Source organism: Scyliorhinus torazame, chromosome 4 (genome assembly GCF_047496885.1).
Source record: "Scyliorhinus torazame isolate Kashiwa2021f chromosome 4, sScyTor2.1, whole genome shotgun sequence".
Lineage (NCBI taxonomy): Eukaryota > Metazoa > Chordata > Chondrichthyes > Carcharhiniformes > Scyliorhinidae > Scyliorhinus > Scyliorhinus torazame.
In genome coordinates this window covers 314,220,478-314,247,275 of record NC_092710.1, presented here as the reverse complement: position 1 = coordinate 314,247,275, position 26,798 = coordinate 314,220,478, and the positions used below count along the sequence as shown (strand labels likewise).

The 26,798-nt window shown below is 47.9% G+C and overlaps 1 protein-coding gene across 1 annotated transcript in view; it reads right to left on the bottom strand.

The window, feature by feature from the left end:
- The window catches only part of fbln7 (fibulin 7), an 89,944-nt gene extending 72,389 nt beyond the window's left edge, over positions 1-17,555 (bottom strand). The window contains exon 1 of the mRNA XM_072500099.1: positions 17,336-17,555. Coding sequence (XP_072356200.1) covers positions 17,336-17,410 — 75 coding nt within the window. The 5' untranslated portion in view covers positions 17,411-17,555. The remainder of the gene's footprint in view (positions 1-17,335) is intronic.
- Between the last annotated feature and the right edge of the window lie 9,243 nt (positions 17,556-26,798).

Genomic DNA, 26,798 nt, shown 5'->3' with positions numbered 1-26,798 from the left:
AAGACCACCCTGATGATTGGGATTGGAGATGCTATTCTTGTTCTTTGTTGCTGGCGGTGCCCCCAGTGAGTCAAAAGGATTAGCCCTTTCGAGTTACTCTATGGTTACGAAGTAAGGGGACCACTCAGACTGATTCAAGAGAAGTCAGTGAATCAGAGTTCTGAAACTATTGTCCTGGGTTATATAGAACATAGAGTGCAGAAGGAGGCCATTCGGCCCATCAAGTCTGCAGGGGCACACTAAAACCCTCACTTCCACCTTATCCCCGTAACCCAATAATCCCTCCTAACATTTTTGGACACTTAAGGGCAATTTAGCATGGCCAATCCTTGCACATCTTTGGACTGTGGGAGGAAACCCACGCAGACACGGGGAGAACGTGCAAACTCCGCACAGACAAGTGGCCCAGCAGGGAATCGAATCTGGGACCCTGGCGCCGTGCAGCCACAATGCTAGCCGCTTGTGCTACCGTGCTGCCCGAAACAAAATAACAAAATTCAGAGAAAGATTAAGTAGGACATGTAAGATAGCCAGGGAAATTTAAAGATATCCCAGCAGGTAACAAAGGCAAATACAGATAACAGAGCGAAGGATAGCGAAGGATCCTAGTTTTGTAGCTGGGGAGAATGAGTTATTATTTGTCTCTGGCGAATAATTGAAGGCAAGAAATTGAATGATGTAAATTAGAAAGTAAAAACCCCAGATAGGAGAAAGAGTAAGTGAGTGTGCCGTGTGAACATGTTAAAATGGTATTTTTACAGGGAGGTGCTCGTAACTAATAATAATCTTTATTATTGTCACAAGTAGGCTTACATTAACACTGCAATGAAGTTGATGTGCCATCAATGAACACAAGACAAGTAGTGAACGAAACTGAGGCTTTAATAAGCTAAACAGAAAGCCTCCTGGCCTCTGATCCCGAACTGGGGCAGGGCCGGAGGTCAGCCACCTTTATACCGAGCCCGAGGTAAGGCAGAGCCATCAGGCAGTGGTTTACCACAATACATGTAGTACAGTAACAGTTTACCACAATACATAAAATACTAACAGTGGTTTACCACATTCATCCCTGTTAAAAAAAGTCCAGCGGGGGTGAAGTGGACTTAAAGGTCAAGTCTGTCAGGGGCCCTGACCTTCCACCATGATCGCCTCAGTCCCGGCTGTGGTGTGGGCACTGGTGTCGAGACCTGCATGTGCGGGAGCGTGTTGGCCTCTTCTTCACCCAGTAGTTGAGTCGGTGGAGGGAGGGGGCGGTGTAGGGGCGAGGATGGTGGCGATGGTCGCTGGGGAACCTGCAGGTGCCAAATACCAGAGGGAGACTGTGTCCTGCCGCCCGTCCTGGTGTGCCACGTGGGTATATTGTGGATTAGCATGGAGGAGCAGGACCTTCTCGACGAGGGGATCCGATTTATGACTCCTCGCATGCTTCCGGAGGAGGACAGGCCCTGGGACTGTCAGCCAGGACGGGAGCGAGACCCCGGAGGTGGACTTCCTAGGGAAGGCGAACATACGTTCGTGAGGGGTCTCATGGGTGGCAGTGCACAGGAGCGACCGGATGGAGTGGAGCGCATCAGGAAGGACCTCCTGCCAGTGGGAGACTGGGATACTTCTAGACCGTATGGCCAGAAGGAAGGCCTTCCAGACCGTTGCATTCTCCCTCTCCACCTGTCCGTTGCCCCGGGGGTTGTAACTGGTCGTCCTGCTGGAGGCGATGCCCTTACTGAGCAGGAACTGACGCAACTCGTCGTCCATGAAGGAGGAACCCCGATCGCTATGGATGTAGGTGGGGAACCCGAACAAGGTGCAGGGCCTTGATGACAGTGGCAGAGGTCATGTCAGGGCACGGGATGGCAAAGGGGAATTGTGAGTATTCGTCAACTAAGTTGAGCAAGTACACGTTACGATCAGTGGAGGGGAGGGGCCCTTTGAAGTCAATGCTGAGGCGCTCAAAGGGGTGGGAGGCCTTTACCAGGTGCACTCTGTCTGGCCGATAGAAGTGCGGATTGCACTCCGCGCAGACCTGGCAGTCCCTGGTCATGGTCCTGACCTCCTCGATGGAGTAAGGCAGGTTGCGAGCCTTGATAAAATGAAAAGAACGGGTGACCCCCGGGTGACAGAGATCATTGTGGAGGGCCCGAAGTCGGTCTACTTGTGCGCTGGCACATGTACCGCGGGATAGGGCATCTGGGGACTCATTGAGCTTCCCAGGTCAATACAAGATATCGTAGTTGTAGGTGGAGAGTTCGATCCTCCACCTCAGAATCTTGTCATTCTTGATCTTGCCCCGCTGTGTATTATTAAACATGAACAACCGACCATTGGTCAATGAGGAGAGAGAATCGCCTGCCGGCCAGGTAATGCCTCCAATGTCGCACAGCTTCTACAATGGCTTGGGCTTCCTTTTCGACGGAGGAGTGTCGAATTTCGGAGGCATGGAGGGTACGGGAGAAGAAAGCCACGGGCCTGCACGCCTGGTTGAGGGTAGCGGCCAGGGCAAAGTCTGACGCATCGCTCTCCACTTGGAATGGGACGGACTCATCCACAGCATGCATCGCGGCTTTGGCAATATCTGCCTTGACGCGGTTGAAGGCCAGGTGGGTTTCAGCAGTCAGGGAAAAAATGGTCGATTTAATGAGTGGATGGGCTTTGTTCGTATAATTGGGGACCCACTGGGCATAGTAAGAGAAGAACCCCAGGCATCTCTTCAGGGCCTTGGGGCAGTGGGGGAGGGGAGGTTCCAGGAGGGGGCGCATGCGGCCGGGGTCAGGCCCTAGGACTCGGTTTTCCACAACGTAGTTAAGGATGACTAGGCGGGTTGTGCGGAAAACGCATTTCTCCTTATTGTATGTGAGGTTAAGGAGCTTAGCGGTGTGGAGGAAATGCCGGAAGTTTTCGTCATGGTCCTGCTGGTCATGGCCGCAGATGGAGACATTATCAAGGTACGGGAACGTGGCCCGCTGCCCGTACTGTCAACCATTTGGTCCATTTCTCGCTGGAAGACAGAGACCCCATTGGTGATGCCGAAGGGAACCCTCGAAGGCAGTATATTGGTGGTCCTCCGGGCGGATAGGGAGCTGGTGGTACGTGGACTTCAGATCAATGGTGGAGAAGACTCGGTACTGCGAAATCTGGTTGACCATGTCAGATATGCGGGAGAGGGATATGCGAGCTGCGTGTACCGGTTGATGGTCTGACTGTAGTCGATGGCCATCCGGTGCTTCTCCCCAGTCTTGACGACTACCACTTGGGCTCTCCAGGGGCTGGTACTAACCTCAATGATCACCTCTCGTAGGAGTCGCTGGACCTCCGACCTGATAAAGGCCCTGTCCCGGGTACTGTATCGTCTGCTCCTAGTGGTGACGGGCTTACAGTCCGGGGTGAGGTTAGCGAAGAGCGAGGGTGGGGTGACCTTAAGGGTCGCGAGGCTACCGAACATTAAGATAAGGCTTCGGAGGTGGCACTGGAAGTTGAGCCCCAGTAATAGGGCAGCGCAGAGATGGGGAGGACGTAGAGCTTAAAGTTAGCGTACTCTACGCTTTGTACCGAAAGGGTCGCGACACAGTACCCCCGGATTTTTACGGAACGTGATCCGGAAGCCAGGGAGATTTTCTGGGTCGCGGATAAAATTGGGAGGGAGCAGCGCCTTACCGTATATGGGTGGATAAAGCGGTGTGTGCTCCCGAAGTCGTGTGCCCGTTGATCCGGACGGTCATCGTGGATTTCGTGAGGTGATGAGGTCGAGACTGGTTGAGCGTGATGGAGGCGAGCTTCGGAAGGTGATGGGTGGGCCGGTCGGAGGTAGCGGTGGCCAGGGTGAGCAGGGGTCCCGGGAGGCTGCGGTGGTCCCAAGATGGCAGCTCCCATGGGTCACGGATGGCATCGAAGGCAGCGTCATAGATGGCGGCCCCCATGGGTCGCGCATGGCGGGAGAAATCGAAGATAGCGGCTCCCACGGCTCGCACATGGCGGGAGAAATCAAAGATAGTGGCTCCCACGGATTGCACATGGCGGGTGGCACGGCAGCTGGGGGCGGCCCCGATAGGCCAGCAGCAGCGCTGCTGGGCCTAGGAATTTTAGGGACAGGTCGGGCCTGGCAGACTTTGGCAACGTAGCCCTTCCTCCCACACCCGTTGCAAATCACGTTCAGTGCAGGGCAGCGTTGTCCAGGATGCTTACCCTGGCTGCAAAAGTAGCATTTCGGGCTTCCGGCATTGGCGGGCTGCTGCGCGGCACAGAGCTGCGCCGGACACGAGTCGGATGATGGCTGCGCCCACGAGGTCCACGAGAGTGCCGCGTGGTCGGAGGTGTAGGCCTCCATGTTCTGGAAGGCCACCTCCACCGCGTTTGAGAGCTGCACTGTCTCTGGGAGGCCGAGTGTACCCCTTCTAGCAAGCACTGGCTGATGTAATTCGATTTAATGCCCGCGACATAGGCGTCCCTGATCAGCTGCTCAATGTGTTGGACAGCCGATACCGCCTGGCAAGCACAGTTCCAGCCGAGTACTCGTAAGGCACGCAGGAATTTGGATTGTGATTCTCCGGGGCTTCGTCGCCTCGTGGCAAGGAGGTGCCTACCATACACCTCGTTTACTGACTTTACGTAATGTCCCTTCAGCAGCATTATTGCCTCCGTATACGAGGGGGCACCTCTGATAAGAAGGAAAACTTCAGGCTCACCCGTGCATTGAGTATTTGAAGCTTTTGGAGGTCGGTGATGTCGTCGGTGGAGAATCCAAGGTAAGCTTCGAAGCAGCTTAGCCAGTGCTCGAATGTCGCAGTGGCGTTGGCTGCTTGTGGGTCCAGCTCCAGGCGATCAGGCTTGAGTGATGAATTCATCTTAAAAGTTTAGCTTATTAAATTGATGTGCCATCAATTAACACAAGATGAGTAGTGAACGAAACTGAGGCTTTAATAAGCTAAACAGAAAGCCTCCTGGCCTCTGATCCCGAACTGGGCCAGGGCAGGAGGTCAGCCACCTTTATACCGAGCCCGAGGTAAGGCGGAGCCATCAGGCCGTGGTTGACCACAATACATGTAGTACAGTAACAGTTTACCACAATAAATAGAATATACTAACAGTGGTTTACCACAGAAGTTATTTTGAAAAGCCCCTAGTTGCCACATTCCGGCGCCTGTTCGCGTACAGAGAGGGAGAATTCAGAATGTCCAAATTACCTATCAGCACATCTTTCAGGACTTGTGGGAGGAAACCGCAGCACCCGGAGGAACCCCACGCAGACACAGGGAGAAGGTGCAGACTCAGCACAAACAGTGACCCAAGCCGGGAATCAAACCTGGGACCCTGGCGCTGAGATGCAACAGTGCTATCCACTGTGCTACCGTGCTAACTGGAGGTAAAGAGGAGGGACAGAACTGAAAGATTCTGAAATTGACCTCCCTCTGATTAAATTGGAAAATGAAGAAGTACTTAAGAATTTAAATGTAATGTTAAATTCCCTTCCAGATAAAGTAAAGTCGCCAGTCTCAGAAAACCAAAAGCTGTTTTCCCCTTTGGGGTTGGCGGAGCTGTCAGGTGGTGATTTAACTTGAGGATCACCACACCTCAGGCAAGGGGCTGAATACCCTCAGCTGGTGTGGGAATTGAATCTGTGTTGTTAGCCTCACTCTGCATCATAAACCTGCTGTCTAGCCAACTGAGCTAAAGCAGCCCCCAGGTAACAGCTGAAGTCACTTACAAAATCTGCTGCAGTCACACAAAGTAATTTGTGGGAATTGGACAGGAAAGGCAACTTTGCCTGTGCATGAAGTTGTTGTGGGGGATTCAGTTTCAATAAGGCAACACCTATATAGATCAAACCAGTAAAAATGGCTCAAGTGTGGAGGGAAATTGAATTCATGTTTCAAAATGACATAATAGAGCCCAGTCTCAGTAATTGGAGGTCACCCATCGTAATATGCAAATTAGTGAACATAGGTGTGTAGGTTAGGTGTGGTTACGGGGATAGGCCTTGGTAAGGTGCTCTTTCAGAGAGTTGGTGCAGGCTCGATAGGCCGCATGGCCTTCTTCTGCAGTGTAGGGTTTCCACAGATTCCATGGAATGGTGCCAAAGCTGGATGGCTCACAAAGACTGTATACTGATTACCACAAAGTAAATGCAGTACAAAAGGCAGATGCGTGATTCGTATCCTATTCCACGACTGGAAATTGCATCAAAAGAGACAGTCAGTATTTGTTCCGAAAATTGACTTCCTTCAGAGATACTGGCAAGTACCACCACCACCAGAGGGGGCAAAAGAGATATCAGCTTTTGAGACTCTGGATGTTTGCATCATTGTAAGGTAAATGCCCATTGGTATGAAAAGTGAGACATCAACATTTCAGAAACTAATAAACAAAAAGTGATTGAAGGCTGAGCAATTGTGCACTCTATATTGATTGCTTAGTGGTATTCAGTCAGACCTGGGAAGAACATCTACAATATTTGAAGGAACTATTTGACCAACTAACAGAAGTCAATTTGGTTATAAATTTGGCAGAAATTGAATTTGTGAAGGCGATAGTCACATATTTAGGGCACACTGTTGGATCTGGACAAGTGGTCCCAAGGGATGTAAAAGTAAAGCTAGTCTCGTGTCCCCGGTGCCTGTAACAAAACGGAAAGTTTTGTGATTTATTGGCATGAGTGGATTTTATTGAAAATTTGTGAAACATTTCAGCAGTGTAGTTGCTCCACTAACTGGTTTATTGAAGAAGAATAGAAAAGTTGAATGAACACAGGAGTGTCAGGCTGTATGTGACAGCTTGAGAGCTGTTTTAGCAGCACCTGATCATATGGAACAGTATGACATGGTTTTTGATGCCAGCGATATGGGTGTTGTTGCTGTTTTACTGCAGGTGGATGAAATGGGACTTGAGAAACCAGGAGGATATTTTTCGCGGAAGTTGAATGCGCATCACAAGACTGTAGAAAAATAGAATTTATGTTTGGATCTGGCACTGCAGCATTTTGACGTGTCAGGCGCAATTGTATACACTGACCATAATTGAGGTTTCTGGAGTATTTCAGGATTTGAATGCCTGTGGAGTTTATTATTGCAGCAATTCAATTTGAAAATTTTACATGTGGCTTGATGGGAGAAGATCACTGTGCATGCATTGCAAAGAACTTAAATTCAGAAAGACATGGATGTCGGAAATTTGACATTCTGTACTCTGGCTGTGTGCTGTATTGTCGTTGGGTACTGTACCATAGCTGTGTTCTGAACAATAGCTGAGTGCTGTTCTATAACTGTGTGCTGTATTATAGCTGTTGTGGTAAAATGGCCAACGTCCTGAATCTTAGGCCCAGTACAGAATTGGATACTTTATTGATATTGATTTATTGTCACTACCGAAGTACAGTGAAAAGTATTTTTCTGCGACCAAGGGAACGTACAGAGTACGTACGTAGTAGACAAAAGAATAAGACCATAAGACATAGGAGCAGAATTAGGCCACTCGGCCCATCGAGTCTGCTCCGCCATTCAATCATGGCTGATATTTCTAACATCCCCTTCCTCCTGCCTTCTCCCCTTATTCATTAAGAACCTAAAGACACTCAGTGATTTGGCCTCCACAGCCTTCTGCGGCAAAGTGTTCCTCAAGTTCCTCTGGCTGAAGAAATTCCTCCTCATCTCTGTTTTAAAGGACCTTGAGTCTGAGATTGTGTCCTCTGGTTCTAGTTTTTCCTACAAGTTGAAACATCATCTCCACGTCCACTCTATCCAGGCCTCGCAGTATCGTGTACATTTCAATAAGATGCCCCCTCATCCTTCTAAACTCCAACGAGAATAGACCCAGAGTCCTCAAATGTTCCTCATACGACAAGCTCTTCATTCCAGAAATCATTCTTGTGAATTTCCTCTGGACCCTTTCCAAGGCCAGGACATCCTTCCTTACATACGGAGCCTGAAACTGCTCACAATGCTCCAAATGGGGCCTGACCAGAGCCTTATGCAGCCTCAGAAGTAAGGCCATGGTCTTGTATTCTAGCCCTTTCGACATGAATGCTAACATTGCATTTGCCTTCCTAATTGCCAACTGAACCTGCACATTAACCTTAAGAGAATCTTGAACAAGGACTCCCAGGTCACTTTGTGCTTCTGATTTCCTAAGCATTACCCCATCTGCCTGTCCTTAAATTAAATTAAGAATTGGACACTTTAAATTAAAGTCACAGTCAGAACCACAGACATGCCTGATGGGAAGTCAAACAGCCAAATATATGGACAGAGGCAGACAGACGGAGCAAGTCTGGGCTCGTCCTGTAAACCGACATCAGAAAATAATCGGCCCCATTCAAATGGTTCAATTGTTGTGGATTTCCCAGATGAAGCCAAACTTTCTGGCACCTTGATCACCTTATATGGGATAAGGTTACGTGCAGACAATGCAGCTGAGGATGGGCATCGGGAGGAAGTTCCTAGTGTCTTGCAGAGTTACAATTGGCAACTCCATTGGGTGTTGGGACCCCCGCCTGAAGGGGGCGTCCAGAGATGAGACACCCTTAAAAATGAATAGCTAACACAGAAAGATAGAGGGAATGGAAAAGAAGAAGGCAGCAGCAGCAGCCCAGGGGGGAGGGGGGGGGGGGGGAGGAACCAGAAGGAGTCTCAGGGTTATTAATATATATGTATAATATGTATAGGTCGTTGCTATAAATAATTGTATATTGGATTGTTAAACCATATTTTTGGAGAGTGTTTATCTGAGACAAGGCAGTTGCCATTTAGTTTTAGTTTTAGTTTTTGTTATATATTATTTATTCTTTGTTTATAAAACAGGTCATTGTTATTTATACTGTTATATTATTGTGTAAAGGATACACAATGTACTGTGATGGTTGACCAAAAATTTTCAATAAAATATTCTTTAAAAAAAAAATGAATAGCTAGGATAACACTAGAATAGTTCTACATAAGTTAGTTTATTAAGGATTGAGATTAATCATAGAAAGTATACCCATTCATCATTATTAACCATTAAATCTGTATTTTTAGGGCATAGCAGTAATAAGCATTTAAACTCTTGCTACAAGCAGTGGCCACAATGCATGATGGGATTTAAGCTAGCTAACTTGCCCATGTTTTTGAGACAAATGGGAGTGTGTGGTCAGCAAATAACAGTCAACTCAGTGAACAGTTCTTATCAATGCCCCCAATATCCTGTCTTAGACAATCCATGGTGTAAAGAGGAAACCAGCTTTGACATTCTGCCCCTGGATGAGCAATGAGGTGGACAGGAACTGACTGCGACACGTAGGATGGGAATGTCAGAAAAACAACTTTAGAATGGACACAAGATCCTGGTAAACAAAGGTGACAGGGTGGGGTTAAATCATGAGCTGATCACAAGTCATCATTTTGCTTAAAGTAAATGTTACTAGATAATATAAAAGTGACAGCTCCAAGGATTGTATCAAGTCCAACTGTGGTGGGCTATTGATTTTATGTGTGTTTTTATCAATGTTAGCCAAATTGATCTTGGCATTTATCCAGATCGTTCTCTCATGTACATGAACCAAGCTTGTAATAACCAGGTTGATGTGTCTGCAGATCTATGTATTAAGCTGAGCCATAACTAAAAGTGAGATATCCCATGTAAAAGCTGGCTCAATACTCAGGGCTTGGAAACGCTCCTACACCACCCAGCGACCTCATTGACTGAGGACTAGAGAAACCTCTGGAAGGGTGCAAAGAAGGGTTAAGAACAGGCCACACAGGGACTCTCCCCAGAAACCTGCAGGGACTCGACGCAGATGAAGAAGACTCAACAGTAGACCAGAGAGGACAGATGGAAGCAGCATGCGAGACCCAGCTTCACAGACGAGGGCCTGAGGCGGCTGAGACTGAGAGGATTGGACCCACAGCTCGATCCAGTTCATTGGCATGGGTAGTATTAGAAACTTGGGCAAATTGGGAAACTTGAGGATAACTGTTTGAAAATAAACTCAGGTTGAAATGTGAACCTGTGTCTGTCCTTTGCTCACCCGGCAAATAAGGGCACTTGAGTAAAAAGTTTCATTCATAAACTGGTCGAAGTGTCTGATAATTTACAAACAACATTGGCATTATTCGGAGTAGTCTTCGATAAGAAGTGACCCAGTTGCTCCGAATTTGAACCACCAACCTTGTATTCTCCGCCATCCAGCCTGAGCCTGAATTAAGAGGCTAGCCGCCCCACGTGACGGCCAGGATTCAAGTGGGTGGATGAAAGTACAGGCATCCGGCCAGTAAATTGGGTCATAAACCAGGGGCTGGATTCTCCCGCCGCGCTACATTTCTGTTTCAGCACGCCGGCGGGATGCTCCGTTATACCAGCTGGTCATTGGGGTTTCCCATTGTGGGGCAGCCCCACGTGTCAGGAAACCCTGGGCTGCCCTGGTATTTTTCGTCAGTATTCACTCAGGAAAAAGATAATGTTGTGGAGGAGAATGCTGAGCGCCAGGCTAATAGAATAGATGGCATTGAGGTACGTAGGGAAGAGGTGTTGGCAATTCTGGACAGGCTGAAAATAGATAAGTCCCCGGGACCTGATGGGATTTATCCTAGGATTCTCTGGGAGGCCAGGGAAGAGATTGCTGGACCTTTGGCTTTGATTTTTATATCATCATTGGCTACAGGAATAGTGCCAGAGGACTGGAGGACAGCACATGTGGTCCCTTTGTTCAAAAAGGGGAGCAGAGACAACCCCGGCAACTATAGACCGGTGAGCTTCACGTCTGTAGTGGGTAAAGTCTTGGAGGGGATTAAAAGAGACAAGATTTATAATCATCTAGATAGGAATAATATGATCAGGAATAGTCAGCATGGCTTTGTGAAGGGTAGGTCATGCCTCACAAACCTTATTGAGTTCTTTGAGAAGGTGACTGAACAGGTAGATGAGGGTAGAGCAGTTGATGTGGTGTATATGGATTTCAGCAAAGCGTTTGATAAGGTTCCCCACGGTAGGCTATTGCAGAAAATACGGAGGCTGGGGATTGAGGGTGATTTAGAGATGTGGATCAGAAATTGGCTAGCTGAAAGAAGACAGAGGGTGGTGGTTGATGGGAAATGTTCAGAATGGAGTACAGTCACAAGTGGAGTACCACAAGGATCTGTTCTGGGGCCGTTGCTGTTTGTCATTTTTATCAATGACCTAGAGGAAGGCGCAGAAGGATGGGTGAGTAAATTTGCAGACGATACTAAAGTCGGTGGTGTTGTCGATAGTGTGGAAGGATGTAGCAGGTTACAGAGGGATATAGATAAGCTGCAGAGCTGGGCTGAGAGGTGGCAAATGGAGTTTAATGTAGAGAAGTGTGAGGTGATTCACTTTGGAAGGAATAACAGGAATGCGGAATATTTGGCTAATGGTAAAGTTCTTGAAAGTGTGGATGAGCAGAGGGATCTAGGTGTCCATGTACATAGATCCCTGAAAGTTGCCACCCAGGTTGATAGGGTTGTGAAGAAGGCCTATGGAGTGTTGGCCTTTATTGGTAGAGGGATTGAGTTCCGGAGTCGGGAGGTCATGTTGCAGCTGTACAGAACTCTGGTACGGCCGCATTTGGAGTATTGCGACAGTTCTGGTCACCGCATTACAGGAAGGATGTGGAGGCTTTGGAGCGGGTGCAGAGGAGATTTACCAGGATGTTGCCTGGTATGGAGGGAAAATCTTATGAGGAAAGGCTGATGGACTTGAGGTTGTTTTCGTTGGAGAGAAGAAGGTTAAGAGGAGACTTAATAGAGGCATACAAAATGATCAGGGGGTTGGATAAGGTGGACAGTGAGAGCCTTCTCCCGCGGATGGAAATGGCTGGCACGAGGGGACATAACTTTAAACTGAGGGGTAATAGATATAGGACAGAGGTCAGAGGTAGGTTCTTTACGCAAAGAGTAGTGAGGCCGTGGAATGCCCTACCTGCTACAGTAGTGAACTCGCCAACATTGAGGGCATTTAAAAGTTTATTGGATAAACATATGGATGATAATGGCATAGTGTAGGATAGATGGCTTTTGTTTCGGTGCAACATCGTGGGCCGAAGGGCCTGTACTGCGCTGTATCGTTCTATGTTCTATGTTCTATGCCTGCAAAATGGCGCTTCCCGCCGGCAGAGAATCCAGCCCCAGGTTTCTGCAACACGAGGTGAACAAACTACATAGTCAGAACAAGGATAGTCAAGGTAGTTTGGTAAACACTGTGGGAGGTAATTTAGTGAAAGCTGGACCTTTACCCCGGTTGATTCCCACACGTTAGCACAGTGGTTAGCACTGTTGCTTCACAGTGGCAGGGACCCGGGTTCGATTCCCGGCTTGGAAGGAAGGCAGAAGCAGAGCACGGCCTACTTTGATGGCAAGGTGAACCCCATCGAATATGAGGTTGGGCAGAAGGTGAATCTTCCAGTCTTCCAGCCGGGCACATTCCTATCCAAAATCAACATCATGGTGGTTACCATTGATCAGAAACTGAACTGGACTAGCCACATTAATATTGTGGCTATCAGAGCAGGCCAAAGGTTAGGAATCCTACGGTGAATAGCTCACCTCCTGACCCCCCAAAGCCTGTCCACCACCTACAAGGCCCAAGTCAGGACTGCAATGGAATACTCTCCACTTGCCTGGATGAGTGCAGCTCCAGCAACACTCAAGAAGCTCATCATCATCCAGGACAAAGCAGCCGGCTTGATTGCTCCCCCCTTCCACAAACATTCAAACCCTCCACCACTGACGAACAGTGGCAGCCGTGTGTACCATCTGCAAGATGCACTGCAGCAACTCACCAAGGTTCCTTAGACAGCACCTTTCAAACCCACGACCACCACCAGCTAGAAGGACAAGAACAGCAAATACCTGGGAACCCCACCACCTGGAGGTTCCCCTCCAAGTCACTCACTACCCTGACTAGGAGATATATCTCCATTCCTTCACTGTCGCTGGGGCAACATCCTGGAACTCCCTCCCTAACAGCCCAGTGGGTGTACCCACATCTGAAGGAATGCAACGGTTCAAGAAGGCAGCTCACCTTCTGAAGGGCAACTAGGGATGGGCAATAAATGCTGGCCTAACTAGCGATGCCCACATCCTGTAAATGAATAAATAAATAAAAGATGTGCAGGACCCGACCTGGTGGTAGTTAAGGCGAGTCTATCCGTTTACAGAGAGTACTGATGTAATCCGGTAAAGCCGGATGGTACCATGTGAATCAAATGAAGGCGTTTGGCTCCCCAAACAACTACCACCAGTACCATGTATCGCTAGAGGAAATTGAGGGAGCCGCCCCAAGAGTCCGGACTCTGACCTCTTGCTGCAAGTTTCACTCCCACAGACGCAAAACTCTGTCCAATGTCCCGAAGGAGAAAGGAACTGGTCATGATCAAGCCACGTATACTCATTGGCACCGGGTGCAGGGATCCCCGGAAGTGCCTGGTACGATACTCAGACAGGGAGGCGGTGGAAGAGCAGGTCCCAGGTAGCCAGAACCCACCCATTTAAATAAATAACCACCTCAGGAAAAATACAGGGACCCTAATTGTAAATAAAATGTACAGTGTTCGATTCCCCCGCGACAGGTCCCTTGTCTTCTTTCCCTTCTGTTATAACCTGCATGGGTCTTGTGGGGTGGGAATGATTAACTATCCCGTGGTTAGGAATACGAGCTCCCCCGATAAGGAGGTAGGGGACCTGTAACAATGTTTGTCTGTGTATAAATAGAGTGGGCCGGTAAGACACCGAATAAGGAAGATCCAATAGGGAGCTACTGGAGCCGTATTTAATAGTAGTTGTAAAATAAAGTAAGTTTTTGTTTCTACAAATCTCGATGGGGACTCTTCGTGGCCACACTTGTTTTCCTCCTTCAATCTCACTGAGGATAATCTCTATGAGATGGCAGCAGATACTGGGTGCAGGTTTCCCTTGGCTTCTATATAAGCTCGCTGCCTGTTACTTTGGGAAGTCAATATAAATCTCCACGAGCTTCCACCTGTAATGCCATCACCCCAATATGATTGGTATCGATTACCAGCACACCACATTATAATACAGTATGATTGGTAACCATCAGCGACCGACATACCTTCAGATAGCCATCATCACCCTGCACTCTTCCGAGATCTGCCATCTTATGTTTTGCACACGCAACTTCTGTTTTGAGGTGTTAAGCCACACAACTCATCGTCCCCAGAAGATGCTAAATTAAACAAGGATGCCTGGCACCTCAGATTCTGGAATAAAGATCTTATAAAAGGGGGTCAGTAAAGAGCATGAGCCCGCCTCGGGTGGGAGGGATAATAATCTTTATTATTATTGTCACAAGTAGGCTTGTATTAACACTGCAATGAAGTTACTGTGAAAATCCCCAAGTCGCCACATTCCAGCGCCTGTTCGGGTAAACAGAGGGAGAATTCAGAATATCCAATTCACCTAACATGTCGTTTCAGGACTTGTGGGAGGAAACCGGAGCACCCGGAGGAAACCCAGACACGCAGACCACGGGGAGAACGTGCAGACTCCGCACAGACAGTGACTCGAGCCGGGAATTGAACCTGGGACCCTGGCGCTGTGAAGCGATATACAAACTATTGGTTAATTCACTTGTGTTGGGACTCCGGGGCCTATGGGGCTGGAAATGACGGTGCAATCACCCACCTCCTACAAGGGACGATCTAACCATCGCCCCTTGACGATCAATGGCGTTACCATCACTGAATTCCCCACAATCAACATCCGGGGGTTACCATTGATTAGAAACTGAACTGGACTAACCATATTAATATTGTGGCTACCAGGGCAGGTCAACCCTACGGCGAGTAACTCACCTCCTCACTCCAAAAAGCTTGTCCACAATCTACAAGGCACAAGTCAGGAGTGAAATGGAAAACTCTTCACTTGCCTGGACGAGTGCAGCTCCAACAACACTAGCGAAGCGCTCCACCATCCAGGACAAAGCAGTCATTTGATTGCTCCTCCTTCCACAAGCATTCAATCCCTCCACCACTGACGAATAGTGGCAGCTGTGTGTACCATAAACAAGATGCACTGCAGCATATCACCAATGTTCCTCAACACCTTCCAAACCCACAACAACTAGAAGGATAAGAGTAGTAGATACCTGGGAACCCCACCATCTGTGTGTTCCCATCCAAGATACTCATGGCCCTGACTTGGAAATATATTGTCGTCCTTCACTGTCGCTGGGTCAAAATCCTGAAACTAACTCCCTAAAAGCACTGTGGGTGTACCTACAACTTAGGGACAGCAGCGGTTCAAGAAGGCAGGTCACCACTACCTTCTGAAGGGCACCAAGGTATCAGCACTAAATGCTGGTCGAAGCCAGCGTCACCCACAGCTGCATACTGTAATATAGATGCATTATGTACTCTAGCTGTGCGCTGCACTATAGCTGTGTGCTGTCCTATAGCTGTGCGTTGTACTATAGCTGTATTGTTCTACTATAGCTGTGTGCTGTACTATAGCTGTGTGCTGTACTATAGCTGTGTGCCGTACTTTAGATGTGTGTTGTACTATAGCTGTGTGTTGTACCAGAGCTTTGTGCTGCACTATAGCTTGCGCTGTATTATAGCTGTGTGCTGTACTATAGCTGTGTGTTGTACTATAGCTGTGTGCTGTACTATAGCTGTGTGCTGTACTACAGCAGTGTGATACACAGAACAAAGAAATGTACAGCACAGGAACAGGCCCTTCGGCCCTCTAAGCCCGTGCCGACTATGCTGCCTGACTAAACTACAGTATTCTACACTTCCTGGGTCCGTATCCCTCTATTTCCATCCTATTCATGTATTTGTCAAGATGCCCCTTAAATGTCACTATCGTCCCTGCTTCCACCACCTCCTCCGGTAGCGAGTTCCAGGCACCCACTACCCTCTGCGTAAAAAACTTGCCTCGTACATCTACTCTAAACCTTGCCCCTCTCACCTTCAACCTATGCCCCCTAGTAATTGACCCCTCTACCCTGGGGAAAAGCCTCTGACTATCAACATCAGTGCTACATCAGTACTACATCAGTGTGATGTACTACAGCAGTGTGCTGTATTATAGCTGTGGTTGTACTATAGCTGTGTGCTGTACTATGGCTGTGTGCTGTACTATGGCTGTGTGCTGTACTATACCTGTGTGCTGTATTATGGCTGTGTGCTGTATTATGGCTGTGTGCTGTACTATACCTGTGTGCTGTATTATGGCTGTGTGCTGTATTATGGCTGTGTGCTGTACTATACCTGTGTGCTGTATTATGGCTGTGTGCTGTATTATGGCTGTGTGCTGTACTATACCTGTGTGCTGTACTATTGCTGTGTGCTGTATTATGGCTGTGTGCTGTACTATACCTGTGTGCTGTACTATACCTGTGTGCTGTACTATACCTGTGTGCTGTACTATGGCTGTGTGCTGTACTATACCTGTGTGCTGTATTATGGCTGTGTGCTGTACTATAGCTGTGTGCTGTATTATGGCTGTGTGCTGTACTATACCTGTGTGCTGTACTATACCTGTGTGCTGTACTATGGCTGTGTGCTGTACTATAGCTGTGTGCTGTATGCTGTACTATACCTGTGTGCTGTATTATAGCTGTGTGCTGTACTATGGCTGTATGCTGTACTATACCTGTGTGCTGTATTATAGCTGTGTGCTGTACTATACCTGTGTGCTGTACTATGGCTGTGTGCTGTATTATGGCTGTGTGCTGTACTATATCTGTGTGCTGTATTATTGCTGTGTGTTGTACTATAGCTGTGTGCTGTATTATGGCTGTGTGCTGTATTATGGCTGTGTGCTGTACTATATCATTCACCAGAGGAAGGAGCAGCGCTCCGAAAGCTAGTGACATCGAAACAAACCTGTTGGACTTTAACCTGGTTGTAAGACTTCGTATTATGAAGTAAGGCACCGCTGGCCCCTTCCTTTTGATGACACGAGCCTGTTGATTTGTGAAGGCGACAAGTATCTCAGTGAATCGGATTAAAACGCAGTTCTCAATGGCAGCAGCGTTTAAATCCGCTGTCTTTGAACCTCTCTGTGGCCACCACATATTGCCAGCTGGAAGAAACACTGCTTACCCGCCCGTCCCTTAAAAGTCAACGAGGAAATGTTAGCGGGACAGTTTGTACTGCCTCTCCCCTGGGATGTCACTGCTCGGATTTGTTTCACCTCAATGTATGCACCACATCAGTGTGATTTCCCGGTGAACATGTTTGCGGAAACTCCTGGAATCCAGGGAGACCCTCCATCTCTGCCCCTTGATTTACTCCACAATGTACTGTTTGTTTCACAGACAACCCCTGCCTCCCTCCCCTGTTCTCCCTCCCCTGTTTCCCTGTGCAGGAGTGAGGAGTGAAGTTACCACTTGCCTGTGCAGCCTGTGCAGGGTGGAAAGAGGAGAGCAGCAGGTAGAGGAAGAGGCTGTGCTGAATCCCAGGAACCATTGTGGCCTCTGCTCCCTCACTCCCGGGGAATTCCTCCAGGGATCGGTCCAGTCCGCACACCAGGAGAAAAAAAAAACCCTGCCTTTCGCCGGCAGGTGCATTCACATCGAGGGCATTTGCCTGTTTCCCCCCCTCCCCCTCCCCCTCCCCCTCCTCCTCCTCCAGTCAGGGTGTGCAGAAGCAGCCACCCTGCTGCGGGACAGGAGCGTGTGTGTGTAGGGAGGGAGGGGGCTGACCTCTCCTGGACTGGGTGAGGGTGAGGAAGGGCTGCTGTGGTCTCGGGTTCCTCTCGGGATGATATTGTCCCGCCCCCTTTGGGGAGATGAGAAAAACTGGTGGAATTTTAGAGCGAAAATAAATTGCTCCAACTTCACACTTAAATACAGCAAATCAAAATTACCCCCTGTAGTGAGTGCGTTTCAGAGCCCTAATCGTCAAATAAGGGCTGATTTACAAGTCGTTTATACATATTGATGCAAAAATGTATATTGCACAATTCGATGTCAAGTGTCATTCCAGGAGATTGGGAGGATCCTGTCGATATGCACAATGGGCAAATCCAACCCCATGGACTGAGAATGTTAACAAAAGCTGCCTCATTGTTGGCGGGCTTTTAAAACCTTATTCAGTGACGCCAGCTGTCTCCATTGTCAGCTCAGATGAGAAAAGTATGTTTCCACATTAGATGTGAAACCTTATCAATTTGCAGACTGCTCCCTGATTATCTTTTATTTTCAAATGCAATTTACAGAAGTCACCATGCAGCAAAATACACAGCACTTCACAGCACCCTAACACATGCCAAGCATTTGATGAGCAATGGAACTCACTTCTCACGGGCTTTACTCAGCGAGATTCCACAATCAGCCATGAGGTGAAACTAACCTTTCAGGTGTATTTTTCCCCCGGGTTGTTTTGGTCCAGGGGAAAAGTTCGGACATTTACTGACCCTTTTCAACTTGGGGTCAGGTTAAGGTGGGGTGCTTTAGTCTGTTACATAGGAACATAGGAACAGTCGGCCATTCAGCCCATCCCGCCTTTCCTGCCATTCAATGAGATCGTGGCTGATCTGTGACCTAACTCCATGGGGGCGATTCTCCGAGCCCCGCTCCAGGCCGCTGGAATCCAGCCCGGATGGGCCGAGTGGCCGTGCGGATACGACAGAGTCCCGCCGGCGCCGTTCACCCCTGGTTGCTGCCAGTGGGAACTCTGCGCGAACGGTCGGGTGGCAGCCTGTGGGGGGGGGGAGAGGAGGGCTCCGTCCCCAGGGTGGCCTCCGATGGGATCTGGCCCGTGATCGGGGCTCACCAATCAGCGGGCAGGCCTCTACCCCCCCCCCCCCTCCCCCGGGCCTACTTTCCTGCACGGCCAGCCCCTGAACACCGACGCCATGTTGAGTCGGGGCTGGCATGTGGAAGAAGTCTCCCGCGCATGCACAGGTTGGCGTGGCCCAACTGCGCATGCACTGGTTGGCGTGGCGCCCATTTGGCACCAGGAAGGGGGCTAGAGCGGCGTGAACCGCTCCAGCGTATCAAAGTATCGTATTGCATTTTTGACTTTGTCTATATATGTGTTTCTGGAACCCACCTCTTCATTCACCTGAGGAAGGAGCAGTGCTCCGAAAGCTAGTGATTCGAAACAAACCTGTTGGACTTTAACCTGGTGATGTAAGACGTCTTACTGTGCTCACCCCAGTCCAATGCTGGCATCTCCACATCACTCCTAGAATAGGATACTACTAGCCTGTTGCCAGTGGCTATACTGTGTGTCAAGCATGTCTGACCAGGAGACTATCCCACTTTTATTGGCTGCAATAGATGTGTTGGAAGGTTTTACAGGCTGATAATTAACCTTTCAGCCCCATTACGATCACACATTCTGTGCCCATCAAGTCCTGGAGTGGGACTTAAACACAGAACTCCTGGCTCAAGGGCAGGGATACTACCCAATGCGCCACAAGAACTCTCCCAACAATATATTGTTGCGGTAAATAGTGTGGCACGGTGACACACGGTGGTGCTGAGGATCCGGGTTCGATCCCGGTCGCGGGTCACTGTTTGTGTGGAGTTTGCACATTCACCCCCACAACCAAAAAAGATGTGCATGTTAGGTGGATTGGCCACGCTAAATTGCCCCTTAATTGGAAAAAAATAATTGGGTACTCTAAAATTAAAAATATATATATATATACATATACATATTATTGTGGCAAAAATAAATTACTTTGGTAGACAATGAATTACTCTGACAGATAGTGAATTACTCTGACAGACAAATGATTACTCTGGCAGACAGTGAATAACTTTGGGGGGAAGTAAATTACTCTGGTGAACAATAAATTACTCTGGCGGACAATGCATTGCTCTGGCAGGCAGTGAATTACTCTGGCAGATAGCGAATTATTCTGGTGGACAGTGAATTAATCTGGTCGACAATGAATCGCTCTGGCAGACAGTGAATTATTCTGGTGACAGTGAATTACTCTGGTAGGAGTGAATTACTCTCGAGGGCAGTGAATTACACTGGCGGGCATGAATTATGCTTGCAGACAGTGAATTACTATGGCAGAAAATGAATTAATCTGGCAGACAATGAATTACTATGACATACAATAAATTACTCTGGAACACAGTGAATTACTCTGACAGACAATGAATTATACTGGAGGACAGTGAAGTACTCTAGTGGACAGTGAATTACTCTAGTGGACAGTGAATTAATCTGGTGGACAAAAAATTACTCTGGAGGACATTGAATTACTCTGGGGGGAGTGAATTACTCTGGGTGACAATGAATAACTTTATGGACAGTGAATTATTCCAGTGGCAATGAATTACTCTGGCAGACAATGAATTACCCTGGTGGACAGTGAATTACTCTGGCGGACTGCGAATTACTCTGGCAGACAATGAATTGCTCTGGCGGACAGTGAATTAATCTGGTGGACAGTGAATTACTCTGGTGGGCAATGAATTACTCTGGTAGGCAATGAATTACTCTGGTGGGCAATGAATTACTCTGGTGGATAATGAATTACTCTGGCAGACACTGAACCTATATTGTACTCAGGAAGATCCCAGAAGTAGCAATGAGTTGACTAACCCGTTAAACAAATTGTGGTAGTGTTGGTTGAAGGAGGAATACTGTTCAGGACACAGGAAGAGCTCCCTTCCCTTCCTCCAGTATTGGAGTCTTGAATATTCATTCGAAAAACAGATTGGGCTTCAGGTTTAATGTCTTATTTGATTCAGGAATTGATCACCACGCAGCAAAGCTGTGTGGAGGAATTTCAGGCTCCACAATGCTTTGTAGAGCTGACAGCCCGAACGCTGTATCCTTTGAGAAGCTGGGAGTAGTGGGGGCAAGCATCTGCAGTCAACATGACCCATTTAAGGTCAAGTCTGATTACATAGGATAGATGCATAGAAACAGGCCATTCGGCCCAACTGGTCCATGCTGGTATTTACGTTCCACTCGAGCCTCCTCCTGTCTTTCCTCAACTTAATCTATCATTGGAACCAACTGTTCCCGTCTCCTTCCTACACTTGTTAAACTTCCCCTTAAATTTGATTTGATTTATTGTCACATGTACCGAAGTACAGTGAAAAGTATTTTTCTGCGGCCAAGGGAATGTACACAGTACGTACATAATAGCCAAGAAGGAATAATCGAGGGCAGCATGGTGGCACAGTGGTTAGCATTGCTGCCTACGGCGCTGAGGACCCGGGTTTGAATCCCGGTCCTGGGTCACTCTCCGTGAGGAGTTTGCACATTGTCTGCGTGGGTTTAACCCCCACAACCCAAAAAGATGTGCAGGATAGGTGGATTGGCCATGCTAAATTGCCCTTTAATTGGATTGGGTACTCTAAATTTATATTTAAAAAAAGAATAATCGACAGAGTACATTGACAAATGGTACATCAACAGACAGTGATTGCTTACAGTGCGGAACAAAGGGCTAAACAAAGCAAATACATGAGGAAGAGCATCACAGGGCGTCGTGAATAGTGTTCTTACAGGGAACAGATCAGTCCGAGCGGGAGTCGTTGAGGAGTCTAGTAGCTGTGGGGAAGAAGCTGTTCCTATGTCTGGATGTGCGGCTCTTCAGACTTCTGTATCTTCTGCCTGATGGGAGGGTCTGGAAGAAGGCAAAACCTGGGTGGGAGGGGTCTCTGATAATGCTGTCTGTATTCCTGAGGCATCGGGAGGTGTAGACAGAATCAATGGGAGGGTGGCAAGCTTGTGTGATGCGTTGGGCTGAGTTCACCACACTCTGCAGTTTCTTTCGATCTTGGACCGAGCAGTTGCCATACCAGGCTGTGATGCATCCGGATAGGATGCCACATCTGTAGAAGATACATCCATACCAACCGTTTCAGCCGCTCCCTGTGGTAATGAGTTCCACATTCTTACACTCAAGGGTAAAGATTTTTTTATGGATTCCCTGTTGGATTTCTTGGTGATGTTTAATGCCGATAGCGTCTGGTTCTGTTCCTCCCCATAAGAAGAAATATTCTCTCTTTGTCCACTCCATCAAAATTCTTTCACGCCCCCTCAGACCTTTAGCAAGAGAAAAGGATCCCAGTCTATCAACCAGACACATACACCCACACATTTCTGGGATTGTCATTGTAAATCTTCTCTACCCCCTCTCCAGTGCATCTACACCCTTTTTTATAAAATGGTGATCAGACACGCAGCACTCTGTGGGGTCAAACCAAGGTACGATGCAAGTCTACCAATGAAGTCCCATCCCTACTTCTCAATTCTGTCCCTCTAGAAATAAAGACCAGTGCTTGGTTTGTTTTCTTAGGGCCTTGCTAACTCATGTCACAACTTTAGTGATTGGTACGTTTGTCCTCCAAGGTCCTCTTGTTTCTCTGCCCCACCTAGACTTGCAACTTCCAAGTAACAAGTGACCTCCTAGTCTTCCTACCAAAACAAACTACCTCATAGTTACCTCTGTTGAACTTCATTGACTAATTATTTGTCCATTCTGTAAGTGTGTTAATGACCTCCTGTAATTTAGAGTCATAGGGATTTACAGCACGGAAAAGGACCCTTCAGACCATCATGTCTGTACCGGCCATCAAACACCTCTTTACTCTAGTCCCATTTTCCAGCAGCTCTGCTCAGTATTGACAATCTCCCCAGTTTGGTGACATCTGCATAAGCACACATTTTGTTTTTGACTCCAAGTTATTGATGTAAATTGTGAACAATAGTTGTCCCAGCACTGATCCTCGTGGGTCAGCACTTCTCATCACCCAGTCTCTACTTAATGTTGAAGCCAGTTAGCAATCCATTCTGCCACTTGCCCCCGACTCCACGTTCTCAAACCTTATTCATTGGTTTATTGTGGGGCTCCTTATTCAGGAGGATTTTTTGAGCCACTGGAAGTAGGCAATTCAGGGGAATGTTGATGGCATTTATCATAGAATCGTAGAATCTCTACAGTGCAGGTGGAGTGGAGGCCATTCGACCTTCGGGTCTGCACCGACCCTCTGAAAGAGCACCCACTCCCCAGCCCTATCCCCGCAACCCCACCTAAGGGGCAAATGAGCATATCCAATCCACCTACACTCCACATCTTTGGACTGTGGGAGGAAACCGGGGCTCATGGAGGAATCCCACGTAGACACGGGGAGAAAGTGCAAACCCAACAAGGACAGTGACCCAAGCCAGGAATCGAACCCGGGACCCTGGAGCTGTGAGGCAGCAGTGTTAGCCCCTGTGCCGTCATCAATGTGCGTCAGAAGTTTCTCGGCTATTGACAACAGGGATTGTTTCTACTTGATAGTTTCCACAGCGCGCGGCCCTTCTTGAAGGTCTTGAGGGGCCTGGTGGTGGTGGCGGAGGGGGGGGTTATTTATCCTCCCAAATCTGGAGGATGCGCCTGGAATCTTGATGTGAGCGAAAGCTCGCCAGCTTTGAAGAGCTCAGGTGGAATATCTTCAGCATCACCAGTTCTGAAATGAAAATCGCTTATTGTCACAAGTAGGCTTCAAATGAAGTTACTGTGAAAAGCCCCTAGTCGCCACATTCCGGCGCCTGTTCGGGGAGGCTGGTACGGGAATTGAACCGTGCTGCTGGCCTGCCTTGGTCTGCTTTAAAAGCCAGCTATTTAGCCCAGTGTGCTAAACCAGTCTGTTGTTTTTCATCTGTTTGCTTGCTTGTTGCAGCTGTGCCATTGATGAGGATTCACCCATGGGAGGCGTAGCCTGGAGAGAATCAGCTGCTACTGTAGATTCATGGCAGAGGAATTATTGGAAATGTTCTTTCCAGCATTGATGGATGGCATTGTCATCCTTAAGGAGGGACAAATTCCCCATCCTGTGAGCGATGTGGAATTTGTCCCTTCGGCCGTAAGAAAATATTCAGGCAAAACTCCTGCCAAAACTATTCTGATGGAGTGGACACTGCGTCTAGACAGCCGAAAAGTGTCCTCCCAAATGGGAGCAGAAGTAGGCAATTCAGCCCTTCGAGCCTGCTCCGTCATTCAATCAGATCTTGGCTGATCACCTCCGGGTCTCAAATCCATCTCCCCACCGGTTGCCCATATCCCTATAACCTTTTTAAAAAAATCAAAAATATATCTATCTCTTTCTTGAAATCATTTAATGACTCAGATTCCACTGCACTATGGAGCAGCAAGTTCCACAAATTCACCACCCCGAGAAGTAGCTCTTCCTCATCTCAGTTCTCAATCGACCAGCTCTCAATCTATATCTGTAACCTCTCATTTTAGATTGCCCCACAAGGGGAACATTTGGTCTACGTTTACTTTATCAATCCCATTTAGTATTTTATACACCTCGATCAGATCCCCTCCCATCCTTCTAAACTCCAGCGAGTATAATACCAAACTGTTTAATCTCTCCTCAAACGTTAACCCCTTTATCCCCGGAATCAATCTGGTGACCTCCTCTGAACTGCCTTCAATGCCACCACATCCTTCCTCAAATAAGGAGACCAAAACTGGACACAATACTCCAAATGTGGTCTCACCAACACCTATACAATTGCAACAACTTCTCTACTTTTATACGCCAGTCCTTTTGCAATAAACACTAATATTCCATTTGCCTTTCTTGTTACATGTTGTACCTGCAGACCGACTTTCCGTGATTCATGAACAAAGACACCCAGATCCCTCTGCCCAGACGCATCTTGAATCTGCTTTTCATTTGGGTAATAATTTGCCTTTCTATTTTTTCGATCAAAATGGATAACCTCACAATAAAAGCAAATTACTGCGGATGCTGGAATCTGAAACGAAAGAGAAAATGCTGGAAAATCTCAGCAGGTCTGGCAGCATCTGTAGGGAGAGAAAAGGACTAATGTTTCGAGTCCAGATGATCCTTTGTCAAAGTGGTAACCTCACACTTATCTACATTAAACTCCTCGTTTCTCAATCTCAAATGGCCAACATTCCACAAAAGGACAAAGAAAATGATACAAAGACACTCTGAAGATCTCCTTGAGGCATGTTGGCATTGAGATTAATGACTGGGAGGAACCTGCTACCAATCAGTCAAAACGGCAACAACTTGTCCATCAAAATGCATCAGACCAAGTCAAAATGGGGGGGGGGATTTTCCAGCCAGCGGGAACTTCTGGTCCCACCGACAGTCAACCCCCTCCCCCCGCCATGGGTCTCCCAGCAGGGGTGGGGGGGGGGGGGGGTGTGGATTCAATGGGAAATCCCATCACAGTGGCGGGACCAGAAGCTCCCGCGGTCAGCCAACAGCAGGCCACCTCCCTCTGCAACAAACACGTCACGAGGGGTGCAGTAAATCTCCCCCAATCTTTTAATGGTGAGGCAGAGCGGCGACACGGAAGCGAAGGAAAGGCCGCAAATCCTGTACTCCAGATCTCACCACCTTGTGGGACATCCTGCCCTATCTGCCCAAGTATTCCAAGTCGCTGGCATCGGCCTGATGTGATTTGTGATGACCCATTGCCGAAACTCAGAACCCTGAGTGGATGTCAACCTCGAATCAAGGGCACCCTGTCGGAGAGGCACCTTAGATACGTTAGATTATCCATGAATGGCTAACCATGGGTCATAGGGGATGGACTGACTATCCAGACAGGTCTATAACACTCACATTTCAATTGAGAGGAAATGGATGATTCAGGGTTAATTGGACATAAAAATAACTAACCAAATATGATAGTTAGCAGTGCCCTCCACTGGTTATTTGGAAGGTCTCCACAATAAAAAATTCAATGTAAGAAACACAGTTCGTGACCACCCCCTGCTGGCCGAGAGGAAGAGGTGACAGCAAAGCTCTGGTTTACACAAGTTGACATTCAAAACTGGTGAGATGCTACAGTGTTTCTGTTGTGATCAAGCTAGTGGGAATCAGCAGGGACTTTTAAAAATTAGCATAGAAAGAGGGTTGATTAGTTCCCTAGTAACAGTAGCACCAGACTGCAGTGATGTGTTTGTCGAACTGGGCAGCACGGTAGCACAAGTGGATAGCATTGTGGCTTCACAGCGCCCAGGTCCCAGGTTTGATTCCCCGCTGGGTCACTGTCTGTGTGGAGTCTGCACATTTTCCTCGTGTCTGCGTGGGTTTCCTCCGGGTGCTCCGGTTTCCTCCCACAGTCCAAAGATGTACAGGTTAGGTGGATTGGCCATGATAAATTGTCCTTAGTGACCAAAACGGTTAGGAGGGGTTTTTGAGTTGCGGGGATAGGGTGGAAGTGAGGGCTTAAGTGGGTCAGTGCAGACTCGCTGGGCTGAATGGCCTCCTTCTGTACTGTATGTTCTATGAAACTGAAATTCTTTCAGGTTGGTCTTGCTCCAGAAGTGTAAGGCTTAGTGGATGAAGAATGGAAAGATTGGATTGGATTTGTTTATTGTCACGTGTACCTAGGTACAGTGAAAAGTATTGTTCTGCATACAGTCCAGACAGAACATTCCATACATGAAAGAAAATAAATAGGGCAAACATAAAATACACAATGTAAATACATAGACACCGGCGTCAGGTGAAGCATACAGGAGTGTAGTGCTACTCAGTAGAGAAGAGCTGTAAAGAGGCCAGTTCAGTCCATAAGAGAGTCATTCAGGAGTCTGGTAACAGCGGGAAGAAGCTGTTTTTTTAAATCTGTTAGTGCATGTTCTCAGACTTTTGTAGCTGCTGCTCGATCAAAGAAGTTGGAAGAGTGAATAAGCCGAATGGGAGGGGTCTTGCTGTCCATTTTCCCAAGGCAGTGGGCGGTGTAGATGGAGTCAATGGATGGAAGGCGGGTTCATGTGATGGACTGGGCGGTGTTCACGACTCTGTAGTTTCTTACGGTCTTGGGTCAAGCATTGCCATACCAGGCTGTGATGCAGCCAGATAGGATGCTTTCTATGGTGCATCTGTAAAAGTTG